General features: G+C 42.8%; 1 protein-coding gene across 1 annotated transcript in view; it reads left to right on the top strand.

Moving 5' to 3' along the window:
- PLCB4 (phospholipase C beta 4) overlaps window positions 1–27,053 on the top strand; it is a 203,115-nt gene that overhangs the window by 151,952 nt on the left and 24,110 nt on the right. The window contains exons 15-27 of the mRNA XM_044454159.1: window positions 2,205–2,298; window positions 3,237–3,316; window positions 3,693–3,777; window positions 8,857–8,947; window positions 10,268–10,363; window positions 10,987–11,087; window positions 12,219–12,254; window positions 15,083–15,224; window positions 15,810–15,894; window positions 16,123–16,247; window positions 18,333–18,384; window positions 23,381–23,483; window positions 25,718–25,882. Of these exons, the coding sequence (XP_044310094.1) occupies window positions 2,205–2,298; window positions 3,237–3,316; window positions 3,693–3,777; window positions 8,857–8,947; window positions 10,268–10,363; window positions 10,987–11,087; window positions 12,219–12,254; window positions 15,083–15,224; window positions 15,810–15,894; window positions 16,123–16,247; window positions 18,333–18,384; window positions 23,381–23,483; window positions 25,718–25,882 (1,255 nt within the window). The remainder of the gene's footprint in view (window positions 1–2,204; window positions 2,299–3,236; window positions 3,317–3,692; window positions 3,778–8,856; window positions 8,948–10,267; window positions 10,364–10,986; window positions 11,088–12,218; window positions 12,255–15,082; window positions 15,225–15,809; window positions 15,895–16,122; window positions 16,248–18,332; window positions 18,385–23,380; window positions 23,484–25,717; window positions 25,883–27,053) is intronic.

Genomic DNA, 27,053 nt, shown 5'->3' with positions numbered 1-27,053 from the left:
TTGCCATTTTTCTAATTCAATATTATATCCAAAGTTTTGTGCCCACGTTATCATCGTTTCCTTAACCTGTTCACCGTCCATTCTCCTATCTAGTAAGAAGTTATATAATCTTTTAATCATTTTCTCATCTGATTTAAGAATCACTTGGTCAAATGCTGTTAACTCCTTATAAAAGCCCCACATTCTATAGTCTTTAGCATGTCTCGATTGCATCTCAACCTTGTGCCACTAAGAGATATTAATTCCTTGTTGTATTTCTTGATTCAATTTCAGTCCTCCATCATTATCCAAAATATCATCATATCTCACAATCATTTCAAAATTCAATGCATTTGGATATGCAAGAGCTTCCATAGGCGAAAGCCATCTTGGTAATTTAGTATACAGTTTTATCTTTAACTTTTCCCACACTGACATTAATGATTTCCTAATATAATGATTTAAAAAACAACCATGTGCCTTACACTTTTCATACCACATATAAGTATGCCAACCCATGTGCAAATCATGCCCTTCAAGGTACAAGATTCTCTTATTTCTTAAGGTTATCCATTCTTTTAGCCACGTTAAAACAGAAGTTTGATAATACAGCATCCAGTCGGGAAGACCAAAAATCCCATTCCCTTTAGCCTCCTGAAGCATTTTTAATTTAATCCTTGGTTTCTTCTTTTTCCATATAAATCTCAAAATTTGGATATTTAGATCATCAAAGAATTTTTATCAATTTTTATGGGAATCATTTGGAATAGAAACAAAAGCTTTGGTAATATATTCATTTTAACTGGCGTAATTCTTCCCAACAAGGATAATTGCAAATTAGCCCATTTTTCCAAGTTGCTCTTAATTTCCTTGAATAGTTTATCATAATTGTCTTCTTTCAATGTAGTACACTTAGCTGTAAGAAAAATTCCCAAATATTTAACCTTTTTAACAATTTGAAGATCTACTTGTTCCACCAGAGTTTTTCTCTGCTCCAGTGTAAGATTTTTTACTAACAATTTTGTCTTATCTCTGTTTATTTTCATTCCAGTAACCTTGCCATATTCTTCAATCCTTTGTAGAAGTTTAGATATTGTTACCAGGGGTTCTTCAATTATAAAAACTAGGTCATCTGCAAATGCTTGCAATTTATAGTTTTCATCTGTGATTCTAGTGCCTTTAATATCCATATCATCTCTGATATTTCTATTTAACACTTCTAAGATCAGTATAAACAGCAGTGGTGAAAACGGGCATCCTTGTCTTGTGCCCTTTTGTATGTCTATAGTATTTGTAAATTCTCCATTGATTATAATCCTAGCAGACTGTCTTTGATAAATGCTTAATATTGCATTAATAAATTTTGCACCAAACTCCATTTGAACTAGTTGTTGCTTCATAAATTGCCAATTAACATTGTCGAAGGCCTTCTGTGCATCCATGAATAACGCCACTGATTTTTCAGAATGTACCTCATAATACTCTAAAATGTCCAAGATAGTTCTTATATTATTCCTCATTTGTCTTTTAGGTAAAAAGCCATTTTGATCTGGATGTATAAAGTCTATTAAATACTTCTTTAATCTTTCTACCATTATGGAGGCAAAAATGTTGTAATCCACGTTTAATAATGATATGGGTCTGTAGTTGTGAATCTGTGTCAAGTCCGTGTGTTCTTTCGGTATTAATGCAATATTTGCCTCTGTCCAAGTATTTGGTATTTTAGCATCTAGCAGCATTACATTTTCTTCAAAATGAGGCATACATGCAGCAAACACTGAATGAAATATTGAAAGGAACTTAAGGGCACTAATGGAGATTTGCAGTGAAATCTTTTAAGAAATTACAGGATGAGGAAAGGACAAACGCTGCACTTCATTCTGCCAACATAATGCTGCTTGTTTTGACCATTTTGATCACAAAAAAAGAAAACTATTGGAGCCATGTGCATTTCAGAAGCATTTGCCTTCATCTACATAAATTTGTATTTATATGTGTAATTTATATTTAATTGCTTGCAGTGAATAAGTGTGATGGTAAATTCAGATCCAAATAAGAAAGAAATATCTGGTGTTTAATAACTTTATCTCAGATGGTGTAGGTGCATGCAGAATATGCTTAGGAATTCTTGTTATTCTGGGACATCACTGTTCATTTTAAATCTTTATATTTAATTGCTTCGGCCCTGAAAAGGGGATTGAGGTTTTTTTCACTTTGGTTTACAGATGTGTGGAACTCGATTGCTGGGATGGAAAAGGTGAAGACCAAGAACCAATAATAACACATGGAAAGGCCATGTGTACAGACATTCTTTTCAAGGTAAACATTACCTGTGATACACAGGAATTGAGCCAAAGCTCTGCTGGTCATTTTTGTACCAGGAACTCAACTGTGAGTAGCTTAAACTCCCTCTTAACGAAAGGTTGCTATTCTACCCAAGTATATAAGAGTTCTTTCTTCCCCCCTTTCCATAGCTTGCTTAGGACTGATCTCCAGTCACCCTCCATGCAGCAACGTTCAGTCCAAACCATCCCTGGGAATTCTTTCTGACTCTGTTGCGTTTGAGATTCTTGCTTAAAGGGAAGATGTATGAGAAGGTTCACAGCATGGTGTCCAGCCATGGAGCCCTCTAGTGGAGTCTGTGAGGCTCTCCCTCTTAAAAATAAAGTTTTCAGGAAAACCTTGAAAATATGTAGGCAGTCATGTTTCTCCCCTTTCTAGCTGCTAGCCTTGCCCTTTCTCTTCCTTTTATCCCTTTTCCTTGCCATTTCCCTCTGCTTCATAGTTTCTAGTCTCACTGTTTCCCTTCCCACACCTTTTTTGATTAGCTAAACCCTCAAGACAGCCCCTAAGTAATTAGTCACGTCCACTGAGGGAACCAATCTGTGGTGGTGACCACAGCATTTTCACAAACTTCCAGATGCACCCATCAGTTCAAAAAGACTGTGGGCTCCGGTGTAGGATCTGCTTCAAATAGGGCCTTGCTAGTGGCTATGACTTGCATAAATAGGCCACTGTGGGTCAGATGCTTCTGCCTGCACTCAACTTCCTTTAGCAGCAGGGAGCACTTTTGGGAGACTTGTTAGTCTTTTCAATGGTAAGGTACAAAATTTTAAAAACCAGTATGAAACTCTTTTCAGTAGGCATTGTGTATTATATTTTGCTTTTGAATGGTGGCATCCTTTTTATTTTGTTAATATGCACCAATTGTACCTGAATTGGTTTTCACATGTAAACTTCTCTTTGCATTTTTAAAGGATGTGATTCAAGCCATTAAGGAAACAGCATTTGTAACATCTGAGTATCCTGTCATCCTGTCATTTGAAAACCACTGCAGGTATATTATGAAGAATTGTTCCTCTTGCATATTTCCATGGTGAGATGAAAGAGAATGTGGCAAAGCTCAATGCAGGGCAACTGTTGCTAATGACAGCATTCTAAGGTGATTGACCTAAGTTAAATCTGAGAACACTCTGAGTACTTTCTTTAATTACAAATTAATTGGATTTAATCTGTTTTAGAATGCTGTTTTTCAAACTGTGTTGTAGGAGCTTTAATGCGACTGAAGGTCACTTTCATATAATGATTTTTAATCTTTTCTTCAATTGCTTTTGGTTTCATTGTGTTAGTATTTTATTTGTACATGGTTCACCTATTTCGCTATAATAACTTTGTTTTACATATTTTGGTTCATGGCAATGCCTCTTTTCCAGCAAATACCAACAATACAAAATGTCAAAATATTGTGAAGATATTTTTGGAGACCTTCTGTTAAAGCAGCCACTGGAAGGACATCCAGTAGGTATCTTCCAACTGTTTTGCTTATTTTCTTTCTTTATTATATTTATACCCCTCCTTTTTTCCTTCCGAGAAACTCAAGGCAAATTTCATAATCCTCCTCCTCTCAATCTCATCTTCACAATGCAAACTCTGTAAAGTAGGCTGGGCTGAGAGTCTGATTGACCCAAAGTCACCCAGTGAGCTGAATGGTTGAGTGGAGATCTCCTGAATCCCAGTCCTGTATTCTTAACCACTACACAGCTGCTTGAATTTTCTTGTAGAAACTTTGGTGGCAAGAGTCACAAATATTTATGAGCTTAGTTGACATCAGATTTCTCATTATGAAATCCTGTGTATGAATCCTGTAAACTCAGATTCTGCTACTTGCCTTTTTCCTTCAGTTATTCCGCATGGGAGTCAGATGTCCCCCTGGTGCCATTTTGAAGCTGGGTGAAATATTATCTGTATGATCTTACCAGCTCCAACAGTTTTATGTGGTGGCATCTTATCTTTGGAATTTATTGCTCCTGGAATACAAGCTAGAAAGCCATTTAAATGGAAGGGGATTAGGAAACTAAGAGCTGCAATGACGGACGTCCCTCTTAGCCAACTGGCATTGCACATGCAATAAAGTTTTCTTTGACAGCAGCACAACCTGGCAATTCCCATTCAGGGCCACTGGGGTTGAGGGCGCTCTGGGCTGTGCACCCCAGCAGATGGTCATTTTGAACTTGTGCCATTTTTGGTGCAGTGCCTGGAACTTTTCCCCTTCAGTATTTGTTTCCCTAGTTAGATCCCATTACGCTCCCTGTCCCATAATTCAGTAGCCAGCATCTTTCTCTTTCTGCTTCCCTCTCATCCTCTTCTGCAGCCACCATGGGCCACCTGGGCTCTTGCCCTTCCTGGGAGCACATATATCTAGAGGGTTAATGCACCCTCTGCCACCTGCTGCCATCCAGTTTCCCTTCCCTTCCACCTGCCCCTTGTTGGCACGCTCTGAAATTTGGACCCCTGCTTGTACTGCTGCTTGCCATTGCTCAGCTCAGCTGCCACCTGCCAATTTTATCTTTCTGTTCATGCCCAGCTCTGACAGACTCCACAGGCTGTCACCATGTTTTTTCTGGGTTACTGCCCACATTCCTGTGTCTGCCTCCATCATCTCTCAAGCATTTTGAGGTGAGGTCACAAAGAGCCCTGAATAGCTGGGGAACCCGCCCCCCCTTCCTTGTCTGTGGCTTTTCCACCTATGTGCCGCGGCCCATTTCCAGACACTAGTGTCCCCTATGGGCACACACGGCTGCTGCCCAGCTCCAAAAATGAAGACTGAGGCCCCCTGCTCCAGAATATACCCATCTCAAGAGATGAGAATCTCTGCCCATAGTTGCTGCTTCTGTCTGTCGAGATGGAAAGGTGAGAGGGACTTTGGGCCCATATCCTGCTCCTGCTTTAGAGTGTTTGTGTGAGTGCGTGTTTTATGGCAGGGGGTCAGGCAGAAACTGGCCATTGTGACCTACCTGTCTGAGGGAGACATCTAGACTCTTGGGATGAGTTGTCACCAAGAGATGAATGATGGACCAATGAACAGTCAGTCATGGACGCTTAGCACCCAAAATCCTCACCAGATTGTTTTGGACGAAATCCACTTTCTTACTGGGGCCAAGAAACCCTGCCTGGATGCTGGGTGAAATGGGGGTTAAATGGCTGAATGGGGAGCTTTTTTATTATTATTATTATTATTATTATTATTATTATTATTATAACATTTCTATGCCGCCCCTTGCCGAAACCTCGGGGCGGCTTACAACATGATAAAATACATTGAAATATTTAAATGTCTCCCACACTTATGCAGTGACCCCAAACTAGATGGGGGTCCCAGCATATGCTTAATTCAGGGTCAAAAAGAAAGCAAGGCTCGGCTGCATCATGTATTCAACTAGGCTGTAGTTTAACCCTGAAAGATAGTAGGAGTTATTCTAGGCCAGGTAGATGTTGTTGGTAAGGACTACGTGACAAAAGTATACAATAATTTTGAGTGGGTGAGTTAATTGTGTACAGTCAGTCTACTGGAGAACCAAATAGTCACTGCAACTCAATAAAAACAGCCATTGCTGCTGCAGGGGTCACCCAGATACCACGGCCATGTGAATCAGATCTCGGAGGTGGAGGAGGAGTCACCCATTCCAATTTCCCCTAAGCCACAGTTGTACTGGGTAACTTTAGTTAGGCCTCACTTCTAAGTACCTATGAGAGTAGAGCTCTTATACTGATTATAACTATATAAAAGAGAGAAACACTGCAGGACAGCTTGCACAATTACCATATTCTCTCTCAAACCCCACTGGGATGAAAATGAAACAACTCCCGCTGGAACTATTGCCTTCCATGAACTAAGTTTTCTCGGGGCCTAATGATCCCCCCCCCCCGCTCTCTCTCATGCCATCTGTGCACAAAGGCACTTCACAAAGAGCAGGTCTTTCAGGTCCCCATCCAATTTGGCTTTCAATTTAAAAATTGGGGAAACAACAGATGAAGAGGAGAAAAGGAAGCATGAGAAGCACAAGATGAATATCTCCTGCTCAAACCCACTTCCTTCAGTTACATGTGCTTTTTCTTGGTTACCTAATCCAGATTATTTAATCTGAACAGCATTCTCTCACCTGGTTAAAATACAAACTAGCCCCTAAGAAAGGCAAGGGAAATACCACCTAGCATAGACCCAAGAGACAGACCTAATGGGGAGGCACAAGGTCATGTTCTAATGTAGAGACAGACACAAGATGGAGCTGGTAGATCTTGGGGTGACTTTCAGGAAGTGCATGTGTTTCTTAAATAGTACCCAAAGGAAGCTCCTATCCATGTTGGAACTGGCGCACTCCTTTCCCCTTATACTAGAGTTGCAATCAAGCTGATAATGCTCTCTGGCTTGAGATTCAGCAAGCTTTTTTCATGAAAGCAGCTGGCCATGTTTGGGCTGCTCTTCCTGTTAGGCAGGCACTAGTTGAATGGAAGCACATTAGCCAGTCTATCCCTCATGCAGGTGAGGAGCATCCAAAGGAAGCACGTGGGTTACTTAGTCTGTGAGATCACAATAACCGGCCTCCCTCCTTCATGAAGGCAGCATCAGCAGGATGTCACAATAGCCAGTCTCCCTCCTCCGGATAAGCAGCATCTGCATAACATCTCAGTTTATTCACTGAGCCACATGTATCCCAGCTTTTCGGTGCAAAACCACCACTAAAATGGCCTACAAAGTAGAATTTTCTACAAGTGATATAAAAGCATTGCCCAAGCTGACAGATTCAACTGTTAAAAGGAATCCATCCCCAGACAGAGAACTGGATTCTTCTGGAGGAGGGGTACCCCATCAAAAACAGCCTGAATCCCTGCTCCAGAATAATTCTCCTTACTGGACCTCTGTGTCACTTGGGCTAAGCCTCTGTTCCATAGCCATCACCCAGGCTATTGCTTCCAGCCTCCGTGCTCTCATTCAGAATGTCAATAGAATCTTTGGTGCTCAGCGAAGAACAGAAACCAGTTATTCAGTGTTCTTTTTTCCCCTGTACTTTTGTACAACTGAATATACATACAGTTCTGGAAAAATGAAGAAGCGACTGCAAGTCCAATCAATCTGTGCAACTCAGAAAAAGCCAATCTGTTACACAATCTCTGGATTCAATTTAGAGATGTGTGACATGGGAAAACTCATACTGTTTGAGTTCTAAAGGTTTTTGACACATTTCTGACTTGTTGGGAAATGGCACAAAATCATTTACTTAATAATTTACTTTGCACAAAGCATAGCCAGCGCATTAGATTGGAGTCACTGTTGTAGCATTTAACATGAAAACAGCATCCAGTAAAAGCGTACACTCCAGCTTGGTCACTTTTCTGGCAATTGTGGACTTGTGTAGCATTCATACCTGTGCTCCGCATTTTCAGCAATGTAATTAAATTGTGCAAAGTGCACAGTGGAGGCCCAGGTTTTGCTCAACTTCTCCAGCCTCTTTAAAAAATGCAAACCTCATCCTGTTTTAAAAAAATGGAAGCCCATCTGCTGATTGAACTCGTGTCAAACCAGATAAAGTGGTGCAGCGGCTTAATGATGCTGGAACTATTGGCCAGAAATGGTTGGCACTCCAGCGGTTCAAGCCCAGCCTCTGCCAGGCGGGGCGAGCTTCCGTCATTCTCCCCTGCACCTCACCAACCTAGCAGTTTGAAAGCATGTAATGCAAGTGGATAAATAGGTACCACCTTGGTGGGAAGGTCACAGAGCTCCGTGTTGTCATGCTGGCCTCATGACCGCAGGATCTTCTTTGGACAGCACTGGCTTATGGCCTCAGAAATGGAGATGAGCACCGCCCCCCGTTAGCCACTGGCTTAAGCAGAGTAAAATCCACAGGGATTCCTTTACTTTTACCAAATCAAGAATGCACCAGTGCAGGATTCATGGAGCGGAGTCTTTGGAATCAGTAATGAAAGTCATCAGATTTTTTACATCCCTACTTGATTCCCCTTATATCAGATTCATAGAAACCCAAACTCATTTGAATCTGTTGTGGGTTTCTCTTGACATCCTTAACCAAGAGTGAGCAAGCCCTCTAAGTTTGCCACAGTTTCCTATAGAAATGTAGATTTGTCCTTGTTATGTGCCTGGGAATGAATGCCCTCTGAACTGACCTGACCTTCACAGCCCTGCTTGGCTCTGAGAAACTCTAGGCTGTGGCTTCCTTCATGGAGTCGATGTATCCCATATTTGGAGCAACCTAGATGCAAAGCAATTTTATTTGCATTGGCCCTTTGAAGTGCTGTCAAGTAGACGGGGTTTTGAGAGCAGTCTTGCAGTTGGCAAATGATAAACCATGTTTGAATAAGGTAATGTGCCATGGAAAATGCTACAGAGAGAAGGGGAAACAGATAACTGTACGTCCCACAGGCTTCTGCAAATCACCGGACACGTCATTATTTTTGAATCTCTGTTTGGCACATTCATCTTAAATGTAATTATTGTGGGCAGAACTGTACCAAAAGACATTAAAGCAGAGTCCACATATTTGCCTGCCACCATTTCCTAAATATGGCTTGTCTTGGTTGCAGCTTGAACCAGGAAGACCCTTGCCCTCTCCAAATGACCTTAAGAGAAAGATCCTTATTAAAAACAAACGGTTGAAACCTGAAGTGGAAAAAAGTAAGTAAATGCTATGTTGGAAAAAAAAAACCTGAAACAAAAGCAGTGCTGTCGTATGTATTTAAATCTGCTCAATTTAAATCTGGTATCCGCAGACCATAGGATAGGGAATAGCTTCTGCTTTGCCACTCTTGCCGTGCCTCTGTCAAAAATAACAAAGTATGTTCCAGACTTTTGTTGATTTGTTGTGGGTGTTTTGTTTTGTTTTGTTTTGGTTTTGGCCCTTCCTGTAGTTCTCATGATGATTTTTAAAGACTTCTTGAATTATTATTCTCAAATGAAGTAGTGGCCTTCTGTGCTACTATGTTTTTGACAGTTCCAGTTAAGAACTCAACCTTAGGGAGGCCTAAAGGATACTTACCAGCTAAGATCCAATGTATTAATTATGAGCAGTGTCAGAGGAGACACTCCAGTACTGGAGTAACATTGAGCAGGACTGATTATGCAGGCAAGCCCCGCAGCATGGCTTGTTGCGCCCATGTTGACTTACTCTGAGTACCAGCAGCAGTGGTCCAGGAGGTGGTAGGCCTGGTTACTTCCTTCCATATGTGCCGGCCCACCCCTTAAGATCTGGGTCAGGCGCCCTTCTCTGGGTGCCCTCTCTGAAGGAAATTAGGAGGGTGACTATCCAGAGAAGGGCCTTCTCTGCGGTGGCACCCCAGTCGTGGAATTCGCTCCCCAGAGAGGTTCGCCTGGTGCCAGCACTCTATTCTTTTCAGCACCAGGCCAAAACCTCTTTATTTTCCCAATGTTTTAAGATTTGACTGTTTTAAGTGGAGTTTTTATTATTGTTAAATTTTAGGACGCTGTGTTTTAAGTATTTTTTTTTCTTTTCTTACATTTTATTGTTAAACCGTCCTGAGACTTCAGTAATGGGACATACTTCAAAAGTTTTAAATAAAATAACATCACTCCCCACTATTTTATTTATTTAACAGATTGCTGGCCATATGATTCTGTACCTGTGTACACTCTGTGAATAGCCATGTGATCATGACTGCCATGTTGGGACTTGCAACTTAGAAATGACAGCAGCGACTTGGGTTGAAATGCAGTTTTACTGAACTTGGATTGTTGTGAGCTGTCCAGAGACTCCATGTGATTGGATGGCCTTAAAATACCCCAATTAAATACAACCAAACAAACAAACACATGAAGTACACAGGGACTCAGTGCAGACAATGGTCAGGTCCACTTTTTGGTTTGGGAAGGGCAATCTGAGACAGGTCTTGCCAATTAAATGATTTTCCAGTATATGCTGATTTTAAAAAATCCTGTTTTGCTTTTGTATGTGTGTATGTGCATGTTTCTTTGAAACAGAGCAGCTCGAAGCCTTGAAAAGCATGATGGAAGCTGGTGAAACGGCTGCTCCGGTCAGCATCCTGGAAGACGACAATGAAGAAGAGATAGAAAGTGGTACAGTGATTCTTAAAATTGCCTCCTTAAGCTGAGCCTGCTGGTGGTTATATTGCCTCAGTGGATCACTCATTTGACAGCCAGGCTTGACAGCTTTGGTTTAACTGTAATGTGTGCTGGTAAGGACCAAAGTGAGGTGAGCATCTCCTTCTAGCTTAAATCTCACAATCTTTTCATCTGGCTATTGAACATGAGGGACATTTGCCAGAAGCACAGGGAGTTGGTACCCCTCAGTCACAGCCTGAGGATGGGGCTTAAAGGAACCGACTGCACCTCCAACTAGCAGATCAGGTATTGGCATTAGTATTTGCTCCTTGCCAAAGCACAGAAGTCCCAGGACCTCCCCTCTCCCTGTGGAACAGCTGCTGGATCTTTGTTATCTAAAAGTGAGGTCCAGATGCACAGAGCAGGTAATGGGCAATTGCCACATGAGTAGCTGTGGGGGAAGAAAAACCAGTCACAGGATCCTCGTTTTGAGCTGTTGTCCCAGCTTATAAAACTAGTAAATGACTTTGAAACCTCCCTGCCACCTTTTAAAGACATGGGGTTTGTTGCTTGGATTTTGTGCCTTTTTGTAGTTTGTTCTAATGCCAGACTCCTTTCTGGCTTACATCATTTTGTAGCTGACCAAGAAGAAGAAGCCCATCCGGAGTACAAATTTGGAAGCGAGCTCTCTGCAGATGACCTGAGCCAAAAGGAATCTGTAGCCATCAATGTGAAAAAGGTAGGATAGATTTTCCTTTCATGCATTTTAATTGGAAGATGACTCACTCAGATAGTCACAAGAGCAGAATTATAGGACATGCCATAGGCAGAAATCACATAAGAGCTTCCTTATGCCATTGCCAACATCTTAAATGTACAGCAGTGTCAACTTCTTTCAAGGGTGTCTGATTCTTATTCCGTAGTCTGCTATCCCACCCTGTGTGCCAGATGGCTCTTTGTTACAGAACATTTCATTGTACTAGGCCAGCAAACATATCAAATCCAGATTGCCCCTGGAAACGTTCAAACTCTGAACAAATGCGTAACTTTGTTCTTGTTGGCTCCTTCTTTCTTACTGGCTATCTTCTGATCTTGATCCAGGCAGTCATACCAGTGGAGGCCATCCTTCCTACCAACTGCTTGTTTGAAGCACTTTGAAATCTCTGGAATAGAATTACTGATTCAGGAAAGATTGCTACTTACTTTTTCTTAACTCTCTGGAGCTCCAAGTTGCATCCAACTGAGATGGGGATTGTCCTCACAGCATCATGTGTGAACCGAGTGGCCCACAACTCCTTCCAGTTAGTAAACCTGTGCTTGGTTGTGAGCTGCCTTGACTGCATTGATCTTTTAAGAAATTACATGCTAGGTACTCCTACATAGAGTCTTCAGGCGATAGCTTGCATCTTTCAGTGCAAATGTCAAGGATAAAATTGCAGATAAGTGCCCTGTGCATTTAGCCAGAACGTAACACTGAATTTCAAGCCATCATTAGAACCTCTTTGGTCTTTTTTTCCACACAGCAGCAACTCTAATAAAAAGTATTGAGCAGCTTCAGTGCACTTATTTTTCATTCAGTGGTTTGAGTAATCTGGACTGGACCTCAGATGAGTTACGGTGCCAGCTCTTGTTCGTCCTTTGTTCCTCCTTTCTGTAGGGAGGACTTTCGCTTGGACATATTATAAACCACTGTGCTTTTAAAAAGAAGTTGTCATTTATGCCTGTGTGCCCACATGTTACTAGTGAAAAGAGTAGATTTAACAGACTCATCCAGTGTTTTTCCCCCATGCTTTGTGCTTCCCTCACCCATCCTTTGAGTTATGTATGATATTGCAACTTCTTTGGATAATATCTGTATTTTTCCCCTTAGGCTGTGGACGATTCTGAACAAGAAAACAATAAAAAGGTGATCCTTGAGATATTTTATAGCTTTCAATTTTTTTATTTCTCTGCATCTAACAAAGTTGCTTGGTAGAATGCATTCTTAACCCCCTGCATCATTTAACCCTTCTCTTTGTTTAGTGCTTCCTCAAGATTTGGTAGATTATTTCTAGTTGTCCTGGTGGCTCTTTTTTATATCAGGAGTCGCAAGTCCAACCCCCGTCCCCCCAGTGCAGGGGATTTGGATGCTGCTGGCCTGCATGGTTCTTCTGTCTTAGCTTAAGTTATGGAGTCAACTTACTGGAAACCGATGAGCTACTCTGATTTCCTTCTCATCTCTTCATATCTCCCTTTACTTTGGCTTTCTCTTTCTTTTTTATTTTCTTTTGGGTTGGAGGACTGCATGTTAAACTTTCTTCTGGAAATGCTTTGCTTAAGCCTCTTTTCCTCATTATTCTTCTCCAAATTACTGTTCTGCCAAGAGTCTCCTAATTCCTAGGCCTACTCATTATTAACCTCTTCCAGTCTTTTATAGGAGGCACTTACGTTGTTTATAAAGAAGAGGGTGGACTTTCAGCGATGAAGTCCTAAAATGTCCTGGCATTATGCCATAAGCATCAGTTTAGTTCATTAGGAAAAGCTGAGGCACACAATTTTTGCTCTGTTCCATCAATATCATTTCAAAGGAGATGCATATATTTCATTACCAATGGTCAACCATCAAAAAAAGTCAAGGAGACGCATTATATTAAGTGTTTTGAATTAATCTTTCCATTCCATTATCTTTCCATGTTTTGCTTGCTTTGAACAGTATGTACTTCAAAAGAGACTTCAGCCTGTTTTCTGGGCATCCATCTAATTTCCCCATTATCCTGTAGAAGCCCCACCACACACTTGAAGTCCTTTATTCTGATGTAGAGCCCAGTCTCTCATTGCTGTTCATTTCATGGCTCACGGGTATTGTCAGGATGTTCGATAGCAGCTACTTGGTGTTATGAAAATCCTGGCATTTTCTCAGTGAAGGAAGGCAAAGCAATGAGTTGTCACATTAAGGTTGCAGTCATGGGCACACGTACCTGAGAGTAAGGCCCATGAAACTCAGGTGAGTTACATCTGAAGAGACATGCCTAGGATCACAGCTGGGGAGGGACTTGATGCTGTGGAACTGGGGGAGAGGACAAAGCCCTAGAAGCAGTGTAGGGCTTGGAGTCCACTAGTACTTCATGTTAGGTGACAATGTCACTGGTACAGGGATTCGTCTTCTAAGATTTCTGCAATACATGGCTTGCAAAGTGGGCAGGCCACAAAGTGGAACTGTTAGTGGAGGCTGCCATTTTTTACTGGTAATTCGTATTCAGATACAGGAGGTTGGCTCTAAAGGTACCATTCCACTCACACAAGAAATGTGCTATCTAAATCCAAGGGGCTTTTTTTTTTTCCTGCTTGCACAAGGATTTGTGCAACTGCTTGCACGAGAGAGAGCCCGAAGTCTATCAACCTATTAGGACACTGCATGAAGACAAATACAAACACTTGTGCAAGTATTGCAGAACAGCAGTAGTACATTCATGGTGCTCAGGATCCAACCAATGAATGTGTGAGACTTGAAGGCTGTATGTTGCGTTGCAACGGACCCACGGAGGCTTTATTTCCTGAGTGCCTTGGCATGGGAGTGGGCATTTCCCTATCCACATATCTCTTGGGGCTGGTACTGGGAGAAGGTTACATGTATTCCTGTATGACCTCCATGAGAGTAATGGTTGCTAGCCCTGGGTTCTTCACCTTTTTGGACCTCTGGGCACCTGGGAATTCGAGAAGCTGCTGTGGGCACCACCAGAAAATGGACGCTGTGGTAGATGCTGCTCGTGAGGACCTGTCTAGTCAAAATGAGCTAGGTGTGCGGGGGGGGGGGGGCACTGGAGAGAAGGGAACGTAGCAAGGACAGTGGGTAGAGGCAAAAGAAAGGCCATGGCTAGAGGCTAGAAGGGGAGAAATGAAGACTGCTGTAACATTTTCTAATATTTTCCTTAAAATGTGTATGCATATATATTTGAAGAGGACAGGAAGAGGAGAGATTTGTGGGTGTTGTTGAGTGTCCATGTGGAATGATGCCGATTCCACTCTCATGCCAGTGGAATGTTTCCCACTCCCCACTGCAGCCACTCACCTCCGCCCTTGTTGGGAGGCACGGAGCCCAGGACCGTATGAGACAGCCTGTGGCACTGGAGTAGCAGGCCTTCTCGAAGGGGGTCGTTCAGGCCTGGACCTTAGAAAGACAGAATAAAATGCAAAAGCAGGCAAAGATCCAAGTGCAGAGCAGACCCATCTGTGGTCCGATCCTGCCTACAGACTTCTCTGTTCTGCTCTTTGACTGCAGTAGTGGAAAATGGCTTGGTCACTCCTTAATGCAAAAGGTCATTTTTTACCCTGGTGAGCACAAGATTTCAACGCACTGCTCAGCATTTCTTAAATTCCCACTCCAGTTTGTCAACAGTGTCCTCCTTTTCCTCCTCTCTCCTTCTCTCAGTGTTACCCCCACTTAGATAGTAACTTTAGAGGCCAGGAGCCTCTGTCCTGATCAAGAAATTCTGCAAAGCGCCATGCACACGGATGGTGGTACATACAGTCATGTAACGATTCAGTAAAACATAATTTGATCTGACACTCCACCTTGTACTCCCTTCAGTGTATGCAAGCATTTTGTGCATGCACTAGTGATCCAGAAGGCCTTCAATGTGTCATTTCCATTTAGGTTTGCTGCTACAAACCCTGACCAGATCCTGTGCAGACTAATTCCTGTTCGGACAAAGAAAACTGTCATTGACGGATGTGTTTGTCTAAATATGCTTTCAGGGTGTAATAACGGCAGAAGACGAGCAAGCATGGATGGCTTCTTATAAGTATGTAGGAGCTACAACCAATATACACCCATACTTATCCACGTTGATCAACTATGCTCAGCCTGTTAAGTTTCAAGGCTTCCATGTAGCAGAAGGTAATTTAAAAACATCCAATTAATATGAAATACAATTTCGTTTTACTGTGTAGCTCAAAGTCTAGCTGAAAGTGTGCCTTTTACCTTGTCGTTTCATTTCATCCTTTGTCCACATGGAGGCACCAGATAATGAGGAGGACAGAGACGAGAACCAACACGAAGGCTGCCTCTGTAGCGCAGCTGTATTTATTTGTGTGTTTTGTTTAACTGCTTTTTCATTTTTAGTAAAATACAGTTGCTATAAATATTTGAATTTTACTCATAATATTCTTTCTTTATACCTCCAAACACAAGCAATGCTGATTTCATGCTATTCTAACTCTCCACCTGGTGATTTTGTAATTTCACAGAAATGAAGCTGATAGTCAAAAGCTCAGAAAAGATATCATGACAGATGACCATGTTTTTATTTTTTATATTGGCTATGCAGTGTAACCATTAGATAGATTTTTATATCTTGTCTTTTGTTCAGTAAGAAACAGGAAGATATGTAGATGTTTATTTTAATTCATTGTAGGCATTGATATTCTATAAATCTATTACTCTCCCAATTTTATGCAACAAATTTCATTATTTTCTTTCTAGAACGCAACATTCATTACAATATGTCCTCTTTTAATGAGTCTGTCGGCCTGGGCTATTTGAAAACACATGCAATTGAGTTTGTGAAGTATCCTTGCCCAGAGAGAACTGTAATGGGGGTGTTTTGTCATTCCAGCTGGGGAGCCAACTCAGTGGCAAAACAATGCACAGTCTTGTAATAAAGAACGGGATGGTCATTGTCTATGGCAAATGTCTTGTGAGTTAAAACATTGCAAGAACTCATAAAGATGTGTGTAAACGATTGTTGTGCCTATATGTTGCTTGGCTGTTCCATTTTCCTTAACAAATAACACAGCTATAATAAACGGCAAATGAGTCGGATATATCCAAAGGGAGGCAGAGTAGATTCCAGCAATTACATGCCTCAAATTTTCTGGAACGCTGGATGCCAGATGGTCTCGCTCAACTATCAGACCCCAGGTAGGCAGACATGTCCATTGAATCTGAATTTGAAAAAAAAAGGCAGCTTGGGCAGAAACTCTTTACCAGATGCCGTTGCTTTTGCCCCTGGCATTCTTGGAGGATTCAGTCACATGGATAAAGACAAAGATGTGTGTCAGAGCAGGCTGACACTGAGATGCAAAACAGTACAAAACATAGTGCAGAAGTTTCTGCATAGCAGTTCACATTGCAGGACCAATCGAGGTGATGGCAGGGATCCCAGCTGTAACCTAGATGATACATATATGGAATCAAAAATCTTAAAAGAAGTCAGTTCCCTGGAACAATTGGTGTGCATCTCTTCTAAATGGAAACATTGGACAGGAGGACAAAACCAGGAGGGCAAGATGAAAAGCATAATGCTGTTTAGTTAGGCATTGTTTATTTGGAGCACAAAGAGCTGCTGCTGGCAAATCTTGGCTTTTGGCTGTAGTTGTTGGAGTATTCTGTAATGGTGGTGACAGACAATCAGACATGGCGCTCAAGTGCTCTCTGCAAAGCAGTGGAATTCAGACAAAGATACGCATGTTTGACCAAATGTTGCTTATGACTGTTGTAGGTGTCTTTCATGTCGATGCCACTGAAGAATGCTCCACTGTGGTTCTGTTCCACCCAGACTTTGCACACATGCCACATTTCAAAGCAACTTACTAGAATTAGCTTGAATCCTTTTGGAATCAGTCATTTGAGTGTCGGCAGACTTCCTCTCGCACTCAGCCCAGTCCTGCAAAGCAAACTGAGCTCAAACCTGTAACACTCACAGATCCCCAGGTGCTCAACCAACAGTAGAGGGGCACTGTGGGTGGGGGCACCCGGCACCATTCCCTTCTGTGCCACCTGCTGCTGCCTGGAGAGGGGAAGAGGGGTGCTGCCAGAGGGCGCTCCAGCCCCATTCCCAGCAACCAGCCTTCTTCCTTGCTTGTGCAGTGCACGGGGCTCGATTCCTAGTAAGCGCCCTGCAAATAAATGCAGGGTGTGCTTGCCAAGATCTCACATTCTGGGCTGCTACAGAGTCCAAGGAGTCAAGCCCAGGGAATTTGATGGATTCCCGCCCTCAGACAGATCCCTCGCACATCCTTGTTACTTAACATAGAAACATAGAAGGGGCCTCCTGGACCATCTAGTCTGACCTCTGGCACCAGCCGGCTCGGCTCACGACATGCCCACCACGTGCACGTCCAGCCTATCCTTGATCACCCGCACCGATGGGGCCTCAACGACCTCTCGTGGAAGCCCATTCCACACCCTCGGGGTCCTGACTGTCAGGAAGTGCTTCCTGGCATCCACATGGAACCTTGGCTCCCTGAGCTTTGCTCCATTGGAGGGCGTCCTGCCTTCCTCTGCAGGGGAGAACAGGTCTCTACCCATCTCCATGTGACACCCCCTCACGTACCTGTATGTCGCCAACAGATCCCTCTGGGTCTCCTCTTCTCGAGGCTGAAGAGACCCAGTTCCCGCAGTCTCGCCTCATACGGCATCCCCTGCAAACCAGCACCGCATGGTAGGCCAAGTTGAGGCAGTCACTGTGCCAGCCAGTGACACCTAGTGTTGGATGCCTGGGTGTTGCTAGCTTCATACTGTCAAGGTAGACCACTGCTGAGTGGCTAACAGTGCCTAACAGAGACCACAGATCTAGGTCATGCTGGATATCTTAATTAGACAGGTGGATAAGAGGCAATGGGACAATTCTGTTTTGCCTTCCACTCATGCAAACTTTGAATCCAACACTACTAGAATCAAATCAAACCTCCTGCTTTGAGATAGAAGAATCACCAAAGCAGAACCTGCTCCATGTGCTCCATCATTGTCCTGACAAGTGTCAGAATATGGTAGAATATGAAAATCTATCGCAAACCTATGTGGTTTTGAAATGCAGGATTAACTTCAGTAGGTTTCAGCATTCTCTGGCTTCAGAACAGGTCATTTCACTGCACACACTGGACTTGAGTTTCAGCTAAACTGGCTATCTGGGGCAAATGATTTCCCTAGGATTAAAAAGTCTGTTCAGCCTCAGCTGTGCATTGCTTAGGAGCAAAATACTAAACTATTTTTGTCTCTTGACAGATTTAGCAATGCAGTTGAATCAGGGGAAATTTGAATATAATGGGTCATGCGGGTGAGTAATGATACAAGCTACTGCCATTGGAAGCATGTCACTTTTAATTATGTGCTGAAAATGAAGAGCAGGATGTAGAGACTAGATTCTGTTATTTAATTTTGTGAAATGAGCTGAGTGACCTGGGCATCCTTAGCCTTGTGCCTTGTGAGGAGGAAGTAGTAGGACCACGTTCGATAAATACAAGGAAAGGCATGAAGTCTGCACAGAAAGGAGTTTCATTCAGATTAAAGGTGATCCTGAGTGGATCAACAAACAACCTTAGGCCAGAAGCTTTAAATATTGGTCCAGTAGACTTGTGGAGTACTTTCCTTAAAATAGGCACCAGATCTGAGATTTCAAACAGGGCTGCATAAATATTTGTACTTCTTAAGGCCACTGAGGCTGACAGCTCAACAGTAAGTGAAGCCGTGTATCCACTCCAGGTTATTTAAATAGCTGACCAGGGTGCCTGAACCTAGCCCATGTGTAGGACCATGGATAGCTCAGTCCATGTTTGGACTAAAACCTGGAGTGGCCACACTGGCACCTGAAATTGAAGCCGTCAGCTCAGGAACACATTCTGCATGGCGCATCAGTCATGTTTGTTCATGTGAGGCTGGAGAAGGTTGCACTGTAGCACCAACAGGGAAGTAGAGGTGACAAAATGGGATCTTTCTCCCTGTATCTTCCAGGATCTCTTCCCCAAGTACTTTTCTTCTAATTGCCTTTTTTCCAGAATCAGAACTAGGCTGGGGAAGGGGGGGAAGCTGGGGTGATGGACTGCATAAGACAGAGAAGGCTTCCCCTCCCCTTCCCCCTAAACCCCTTTTGATGTTATACATTAAACTTTTCACTTCCAGTTTTGTGCTCAGATGGGGCAGATGCCAAATGAAGCTGCCCCTGTTTGCCCACCGAGTTCTCCTCAGAAACCAAGAATATTCTTGGTCCACTCCTTCCTTCTCCCACCCATACACACAGATCTTTTGGTGTAGATGAGATAGGTGGTTTGGGGAATACTTGTAATGGGAACAATAAAATTATTGCAGTCCATTTTGGCTAGTGCTAGCTTTTATACTCTTCATATGAATGGTTTGTTGCAGACTGGGAATAACTTTTCTTCAGGTTCTTTGAGCTCTGGAGCAGGTGGGAGGTTTCATCAAGGGGGATATCCTTTGTAAAAGATGCCTCAAGCCTTTCTTTCATCCAGGTATCTGATTCTCTACCCAACCAGCACAGAACAATCTCTCTCTCTCTCTCTCTCTCTCACACACACACACACACACGCTCACTCACGTATGCACACGCAGATTCCCTTTTATCTTCTTTTTTTGTCCTTCCTTGTATTCATGCTTATCTGAATGATAATAGAATTCTGGATTTTCAGTAACAATGCAGGAAACTCATTTTATTGATGAGATGTTTGGAAGAGATGGGAGAATGTTCAGCCTGGAAAGCTGTCCTTTTAACATGGTCACCAACCCAGAAACATCTTGGAATGATTGGTCTGGCATGGAGTTGCTATCACAACTCTGTATAGCCCCAGATGTTCCTATTATATCTCCTAATTCAAGTCACATTAGAGTGATAAATATGGCACAGATGATTAAAAGAACCTTTTGTGGATCCCTCTTTGCATTAGGGTCAGACTGTAATCAATGGTCAATTGCATTAAGTTTTTCCTGGATGTTTTCATTTTCTTTTCATTTCAGTAGCCAACAACTCAGGGACTTCTTAATGTAAAAGAGAGCACATATGCACACAGGTCTTCATTGGGCCAACCCTTTATGCATTCAGCTTATGCACCAGTTATGTGTATGTGACTTGTGTGAAGTCAGGTCCAAGGAAAAATACACCTGAAGGAATACTGGCTTGGATTTTTGTTGCATGACATACACATTTCAGATAGATGGCGGAGTTGATACTGGACTGCTCTCTCAGCATCAGAAAAGGGCTTGACTCATTTCTGAGCCAACCCAAATTCAAAACTCCACAGCCAAGTGACACCTTCGTCTAGTCCAGGGAGGCTCAGGGTCTCTCTGCTGGGGTTGCATTTACAAAGGGAGGAAACTTGCACCTCCACCCCCAAAACTGCTAGTGGGAGACCCATGCCTGCCCCTCTCAGGTCCCTTGTGGCAAGAGGGAGGACTGCAATCTGAGCAAGGAGAAGCATCCAGAGGTGGATGGTGCTGCCTTTCTCACCAACATCTCTTAACGGCAACCCCCATTTTTGAATGCAGTGGTGAGACAGGACTGTGGCTGTACCGGTGGCTGCCACAAATGCTTCTTCCACTTTTGGTCTCTCTGAAGCATACAATTATACATAGGAATGTCTGTGACATCATTCTGTCATGAAAGAGCAGATTGCAGACAAGTTACTAGTAGCTTCTCTTTCCCTTATGCATGTGTGCACACGCTCCAGCATGTCAGTATCAATGTGCATTGTTCCTGTGTGGACATGACCAGCTGATGTTGATCTGTGTTGGCTTTGGAGTTTTTGAAAGGGATTTTCCATGCCATGGGGAAAAAGATAAGCGGACCATAAGGCAATAAACTGTGCAAAGTTTGAGGGGCATGATCTCCTTCATTAAGATTCTTTGCACTGCTGTATTAAGCAGAGTTTGCATTCAGTACTTAACTGGCAATTGTCTGATATTTAGATGACCTTCCATGAACTGTCAGAAGCTGCAGAAAAGTTGTTTGGAAAAGGTGTTTGCAACTGTTCTGTTAGAGTTTACTAGAACAGCCAGTTTTAAACTGTGTTTATGGAACTGGCTTGTTTTAGTAAACTGTAGTAAAGTTAACTACCCTTAAGGCTTAGGACAGAATGCTAAACTGTTAATCAAAAAAGCAAATCGAGCACTGAGTGGACAATTGGATCTGATGATTCTCTGGCCCCTTCTAACACGATTCTCTGATTCTCCTCGTCATACTGGAGTGGGAGAGAGGAGGATTCTCACTGATGTCTTTGCAATACTAAACAATGGTTTACAGTTACATGTGGGTGCAGGCACAGAGTTAAGACTGAGTCTACACAGTGGAGTATGACTTTAGTGAGGATCTTTGAAATAGTTGTATGCTATTGCCATGAAGCTGTTTGCTCTGCTGATCCCTCCATGCATTGATGCAACATTCCAGCTCTACCTCCCAGTTCAGTCTTTTCAGCTGTAGATGCTTTAGAGTACCACTCCATGAGTGGTGCCCTCAACATTCATAACCACCCAAATTTGGAGGCTTATGAGCCGTCCGGGCAGGGCAGAAGGGATGGTGGCAGTGATGTTCAGCTCCTCATCCTCCATCCTGCATTTTTTGCTACGTGAGCTTTTCTGCCCATCAACCAGGGCGTATCAGAAAGGGAAGGGAGAAGACCTAAGACGCTGCTGGATAACGTATCCTGCCCTCTCTAGTCACCTGCCCTCTCCGCCCATTGAAACACCCCCCTTTCCCTGGTGCAGAGTTCCAGTTCCCCATTCCATGGTTGCAGCACTGTCTCTGCCCTCAGATCAGAGAACCCGTAGCATCCAAGGGTCCAGGTTTGTAGAACTGCCCTCTTGGCCTATTTTGCCAGTCTCAAAGGAAACTGTCTTAAGAGTTAACTTAGACTGATAATGGTTGTATCTGAACTGATTTCCAATTTATGTCTTTTTAAAAGCATTTTCCAGTTTATTTTTGCAATGGATTGTATGCTCTGTGCACAACTTTCACAAAATGAAGTGTAGGGAGAAAGGATGCTATTTTATTACATGCTGCTGCTGTCTCAGTAATGTTATTATTTCTGAAGTTATGATTATTATTTTTAGTATTTTAAAGACAACCCACCTCACGATCCTCCCTCAATATTTCCCACCTAAGTCATCGTCAGGTCAACCTCCAGAGTAATCTACGCAGATCAAAACAAAACTAAAAGCAATAAGTTATAATAATTAAAATTTAAAGAAATGCCAAACTATTGGGGCAGCAGTTGGAGGGGAGGAAAAAAACACAAAGCGTCAGCAAGAAAAGTTCAGGCATAAAATCAGTGATAGTCATATTTAGATGCATCATCCAACCCCTCTGGTACAGGGTGCAATGTACCAGGCTTCTCCAACCTGGTGCACTCCAGATATTTTGGACTACAACACCCAGCAGCTTCAGCCAGAATGGTGATTGATCAGGGATGATATGAAATGCAGTCCATGCATCTGGAGGACAATACCCAAATAAACAGTTTCAGAGGTACCATAGTGCATTCAGCTTCTCGGTCAATGCAGACATCCCTCAAATACACTCATATAAATTGGATGGTTGGGAGGAAAGCCCCCACCAAAACTGAAAGTATTTAAATCAAAGTACATAACACTAGGAATTATGAAATCTATAAGAAAGGAGGGAGGCAAGCTGCTCCTTAAAATAAAAAAGGCTCTAGACCTTATAATTTGGATTTTATAATGTGTGAACTTACCTTTCCACTCAGTCTCATGAGTTTTGGTTTACCAATATAGACAACTATCTAGTGGAATGTATGGACACCAATGCTGACCCTGCCAAAGACAGCATGGTAGCCCAAACAGGCGTGCCATTTGTGGTCATAACTGTATTGGGGCGGTCGCAGGCTAGAAAACTGTCCCACGTGGTTAGCTGGTTAGCTGCATTGGCTCAGTTTTCCAGGTAAAATCGGTGCTGATAATATCTAGAAGAGTATCTCACAAACAAGAGGATACAGGCCTCTGGGTCCAGGCTAAGGAAAGAAATGTCTGAAATGATTAGCAGATGATGTAAGCAACTTGTCCTGATCACTGTGGTTTTATTTTTCTTGCTTTGATGGATAAAATGCACAATTCTGTTCACCCTGAAATTATGTTTCTAAAATGAAAATTCTGCAGTGTATTCTTTTCTATTTATTTCACTTTCTCGATAGATTACCCAAACTAGCTAAAACCAGGAAAAACCAAAAACATTACAAAAACTAAACTACTCTGAAACAATGAAAAAACCAGGCTGACGCTTTGCTGTTTGTTTGTTTGGGGGTTTTTTTTAGGTATCTTCTTAAACCAGATTTCATGCGGAGACCTGACCGAACGTTTGACCCTTTCTCTGAAACACCTGTAGATGGTGTGATTGCAGCAACGTGTTCAGTTCAGGTAGGAAACAGGTGCAGAATAACCCAGCCTGGGACTGCCTGCATTGGCTAAAACTGAAGTATGCGACTTAACAACATGTGTATGAAGCTGCCTTAAATGAACAAGGAAGGGTTATAGCCCTTTGGTGAGGCAAAAACCTGGCCTGCAAAAGATCCCAGGTCCAATTCATGCTATCCCCAGATAAAGAGATTTCCGAAAACCATTTGAAGACTTCCAAGAACTACTCAGAGACCTTTGGAGGGTGCTGAGACCAAAGATGTGATCCTAGGCAAACTCTTGACAGTGAAAAGACTTCTTATCCCCAGCATGTTCCCAGCTGCCTGGGGCAAACTGGAAATTGTAGGCCTTTTTCTGCCTAAACTTGCATAGAACTGCACCCTCAGTGATGGGCAAATCTGCTCTGCTTCTGTGACCTTCTATTTCCTGCAATCAGGTCCATTCCTTGCAGGCTTTGCTATGGAAATTAATTTGCATAATAGAACTTAATTAAGATCCTAGTGTACAAATCATTTGAGATTTTATTTTACAAGAGTGGCACCTGGAATTAGGCCTTTATGTCTATACTGTGCATTTACTGCATAGAGCCTGTGCATTCAATGAACCATTTCCCTCTGAGGGGGGAGTTGCCACAAACTTCAGTCTGGACAGTAGACAATCACCAGTGCACATGGCAGAGTTCAGCCTTATAGTTTAAAAGGTTCTATCTACAATCACGTACTCCAAGGAAAACAGAACTCAGTGCCAATGGAGTTTGTGAATAACTCTCCAGGCTTTCATTGCAATCGGAATTGTAATTAGAATAAATTATCTAATAATGCCCTTGTATTTTCCTGGAAGAAAGTAAGGTATATAATTATCCTGTGTAGAAACAGTTCCACTGTGGACAGAATATGTTCTGGCTTCAGCAAAGCTTTAGACCTCATCTCCCATGATCTCCTGATTAGCAAACTAGCTAAAAGTGGGCAAATGGTACAATGATCAGGTGGATCCACAGTTGGTTACAGTATTGGACTCAAAGAGTGCTCATCCATGGCACCTTCTTGAATTAGGGTGAGGTAATGGGGAACCACAGGGTTCAGTCCTGGGCCCAGTGCTCTGAACATTTTAATAATGATTTGGGTGAAAAGGCGCAGAGAATGCTTGCAGATGACCTTAAATTGGGTGGGAGTGCTAATACCACAGGAGAGAGAAACAATATTCAGAGTGATCTCAAGAGATGTGTTAGCATTCTTCAAGTACTTGAAAGGCTGTCCCAAGGCGGAGGGCCTGCATCCAAGAGTGCAAGACATGGAATAATGGGCTCAGGCTGTATTCCGGCTGGACATTCAGGAAAAACTTCCTGATTGTTAGACCAATATGATAATGGAGCCAATTACCTAAGAAGGTCATGGGCTTTCTCACATGGGAGGCGTTCAAAATACAGCCAGCCAGCCATCTGTTAGAGACATTTTAACTTGGGCTCCTGTGCTGAGCACAGCATTGGACCCAGTAGCATTATTGCCCCTTCCAGCTCTATTATTCTGTGATACTTTGTACACTGGAGCTTGTTGCTGGGTTGGCATGTTTGGGATTGCAGCCTTAGCACTGGAGACAATGCTATTCATCAGCAGAATGGAAACCACTACTGGAACCGATTCCTCCTCCCACAGAACCTGTGGACCCCCCCCCCCCCCAATTCTGCCATTCAGGCTTGGAGGACCTTCTGGATCCCTTGCAGAGGGCTGCAAAGAGGAGAAGACAGGGAGCTCCTGTGCCAGCAGAAATCCACCCATGCAATGCTGGATCCAGTCCATCATTTCCTACTCTCCTAACCCATTTATTTCTTTGTTTGTTTTGGTGGTAGTTTGGAATTTCTGGCTCTCCCTAGTAGACTTCAAAGTAAATATCTCCTCACCCAATAAGCATGTGCAAACACACATACAGGCACAGCAGATGAAAGAATTGCAAAATAACATGGTCAAATGGTGATTTTTGACTCAAATGCGTAACAAATTTTACACTACATAAAAATAAAGGCATGCTGTGAATATTTGTTCTACATTGCTGGCTTTAATCATATAGCATATTTACTAAATAACACTTTGCACAAATGCTTCCATTAAAAAGTTTACATATCAGTAAATCCATTTATTTGAATGAAGCATTTGTGGAGGTGTAGATAAGCACAGAAGACTTGAAACTAAAGACTGAATATCCAACTGACATATCGCTAATTGTTATGCTTCCATTAAAAGGTAATATCTGGCCAGTTTTTATCAGACAAAAAAATTGGAACATATGTAGAAGTGGATATGTATGGCCTTCCCACTGACACCATACGTAAAGAATTTCGAACACGGATGGTGATGAACAATGGTTTGAATCCTGTTTACAATGAAGAAGCATTCGTATTCCGAAAGGTATGGTACATTTCAGAAATACACGGATGCTTTGCAAGCTTTGACTTGGCATCACTTCAATGCACTCATGTTCCCAGACGAGGAGGGATCTAGAAGGAGAAAGTCCTCCTCGTGCGTTCTCTTCCTATATGGCTGCACTGCAGAATGCTTTTTGTCATGGGTCAAGGCTGATTTAATCGTAGGGTTTTTAGAAGGGAAAAAAGGAAAAACAGCAAACTTCTTGTAGCTATCACGTGATTTTTATTTTTCTGTTTGGCTTTTCCCTCCTCTTGCTTCTCTCTCCTCCTCCTCCGTCTCGGAGGAACCCATCTCGTTCGTGGCTATGCCTGTGTTTCAGGTATGCAGTCTGCTCAGAACGAGCTCCAGCTGGTGGACCGCTACCTTCCTTGGAGAACACAACTTCTTCCCTGCCCTGGCAGTGGCTGCTATCTTGCCCTGTTCCTTCAGCCAAGAGGGCAGGTGAGATGCTGCATCCAAAGCTAAGGTCAATGTCACTCCATGGATTTGGTCAGGAGGGCACTGCCCCACGTGTGAGGTCGGCCCCTCGTCCTGTGTGCGTCATGTGCATTTTTTTTCTCTCCTCCACCCAGGCTGTTCTCAGACACTGTTTGGTAAAGCATTTCGAAAGGTTGCTCCTTGGGCATGAGTTTACACGTGTCATTTTACAAAACTTTCTCCTCCTGATGGCAGAAAACTGCTGCCTTTTTCAGGATAAACTGCTACTTCATGTGTCCCTTACCTGTTTTAAATACGAAGCAGATGGTAGGGGTGGTAGAGCAATCTATACGAAGGGTGTGTTGGTGCCATTTCTTAATATCCCCCCTCCTGTCAACTTCCTGCAAGTGGGAGTCATCAGGGAAAAGTTTCCTAGCCCAGCCCCTTCTCACTGTTTTGGTAATTTTCTGCTTTCAGGGGATTTTACACATAAGGAGACCTTTGAAGAAGCTATTCTCCAGCTGCAGACTTGAAATGGCACAGGCCAGTTCTGCAAGTGGTAGCACTTCAGGATTCTACCACCACATTCCCATTGTGGGGCATGGGGGACCTCCCCTATGTCACCATCTGTACAGATAGATTTGTCTGACTCTGAGGAAAAGGTGGAAGGGCAGAGGTGGGCAGAGGGCTTGGCAGTTTCAAGGTTCCTTGGAGAAGATTTTCAGGCAGAGCAGGA

Source organism: Varanus komodoensis, unplaced genomic scaffold (genome assembly GCF_004798865.1).
Source record: "Varanus komodoensis strain SLA01 unplaced genomic scaffold, ASM479886v1 scaffold7_3, whole genome shotgun sequence".
Lineage (NCBI taxonomy): Eukaryota > Metazoa > Chordata > Lepidosauria > Squamata > Varanidae > Varanus > Varanus komodoensis.
The sequence above is the reverse complement of the archived record's forward strand: the minus strand, read 5'-3'. Positions and strand labels throughout refer to the sequence as shown.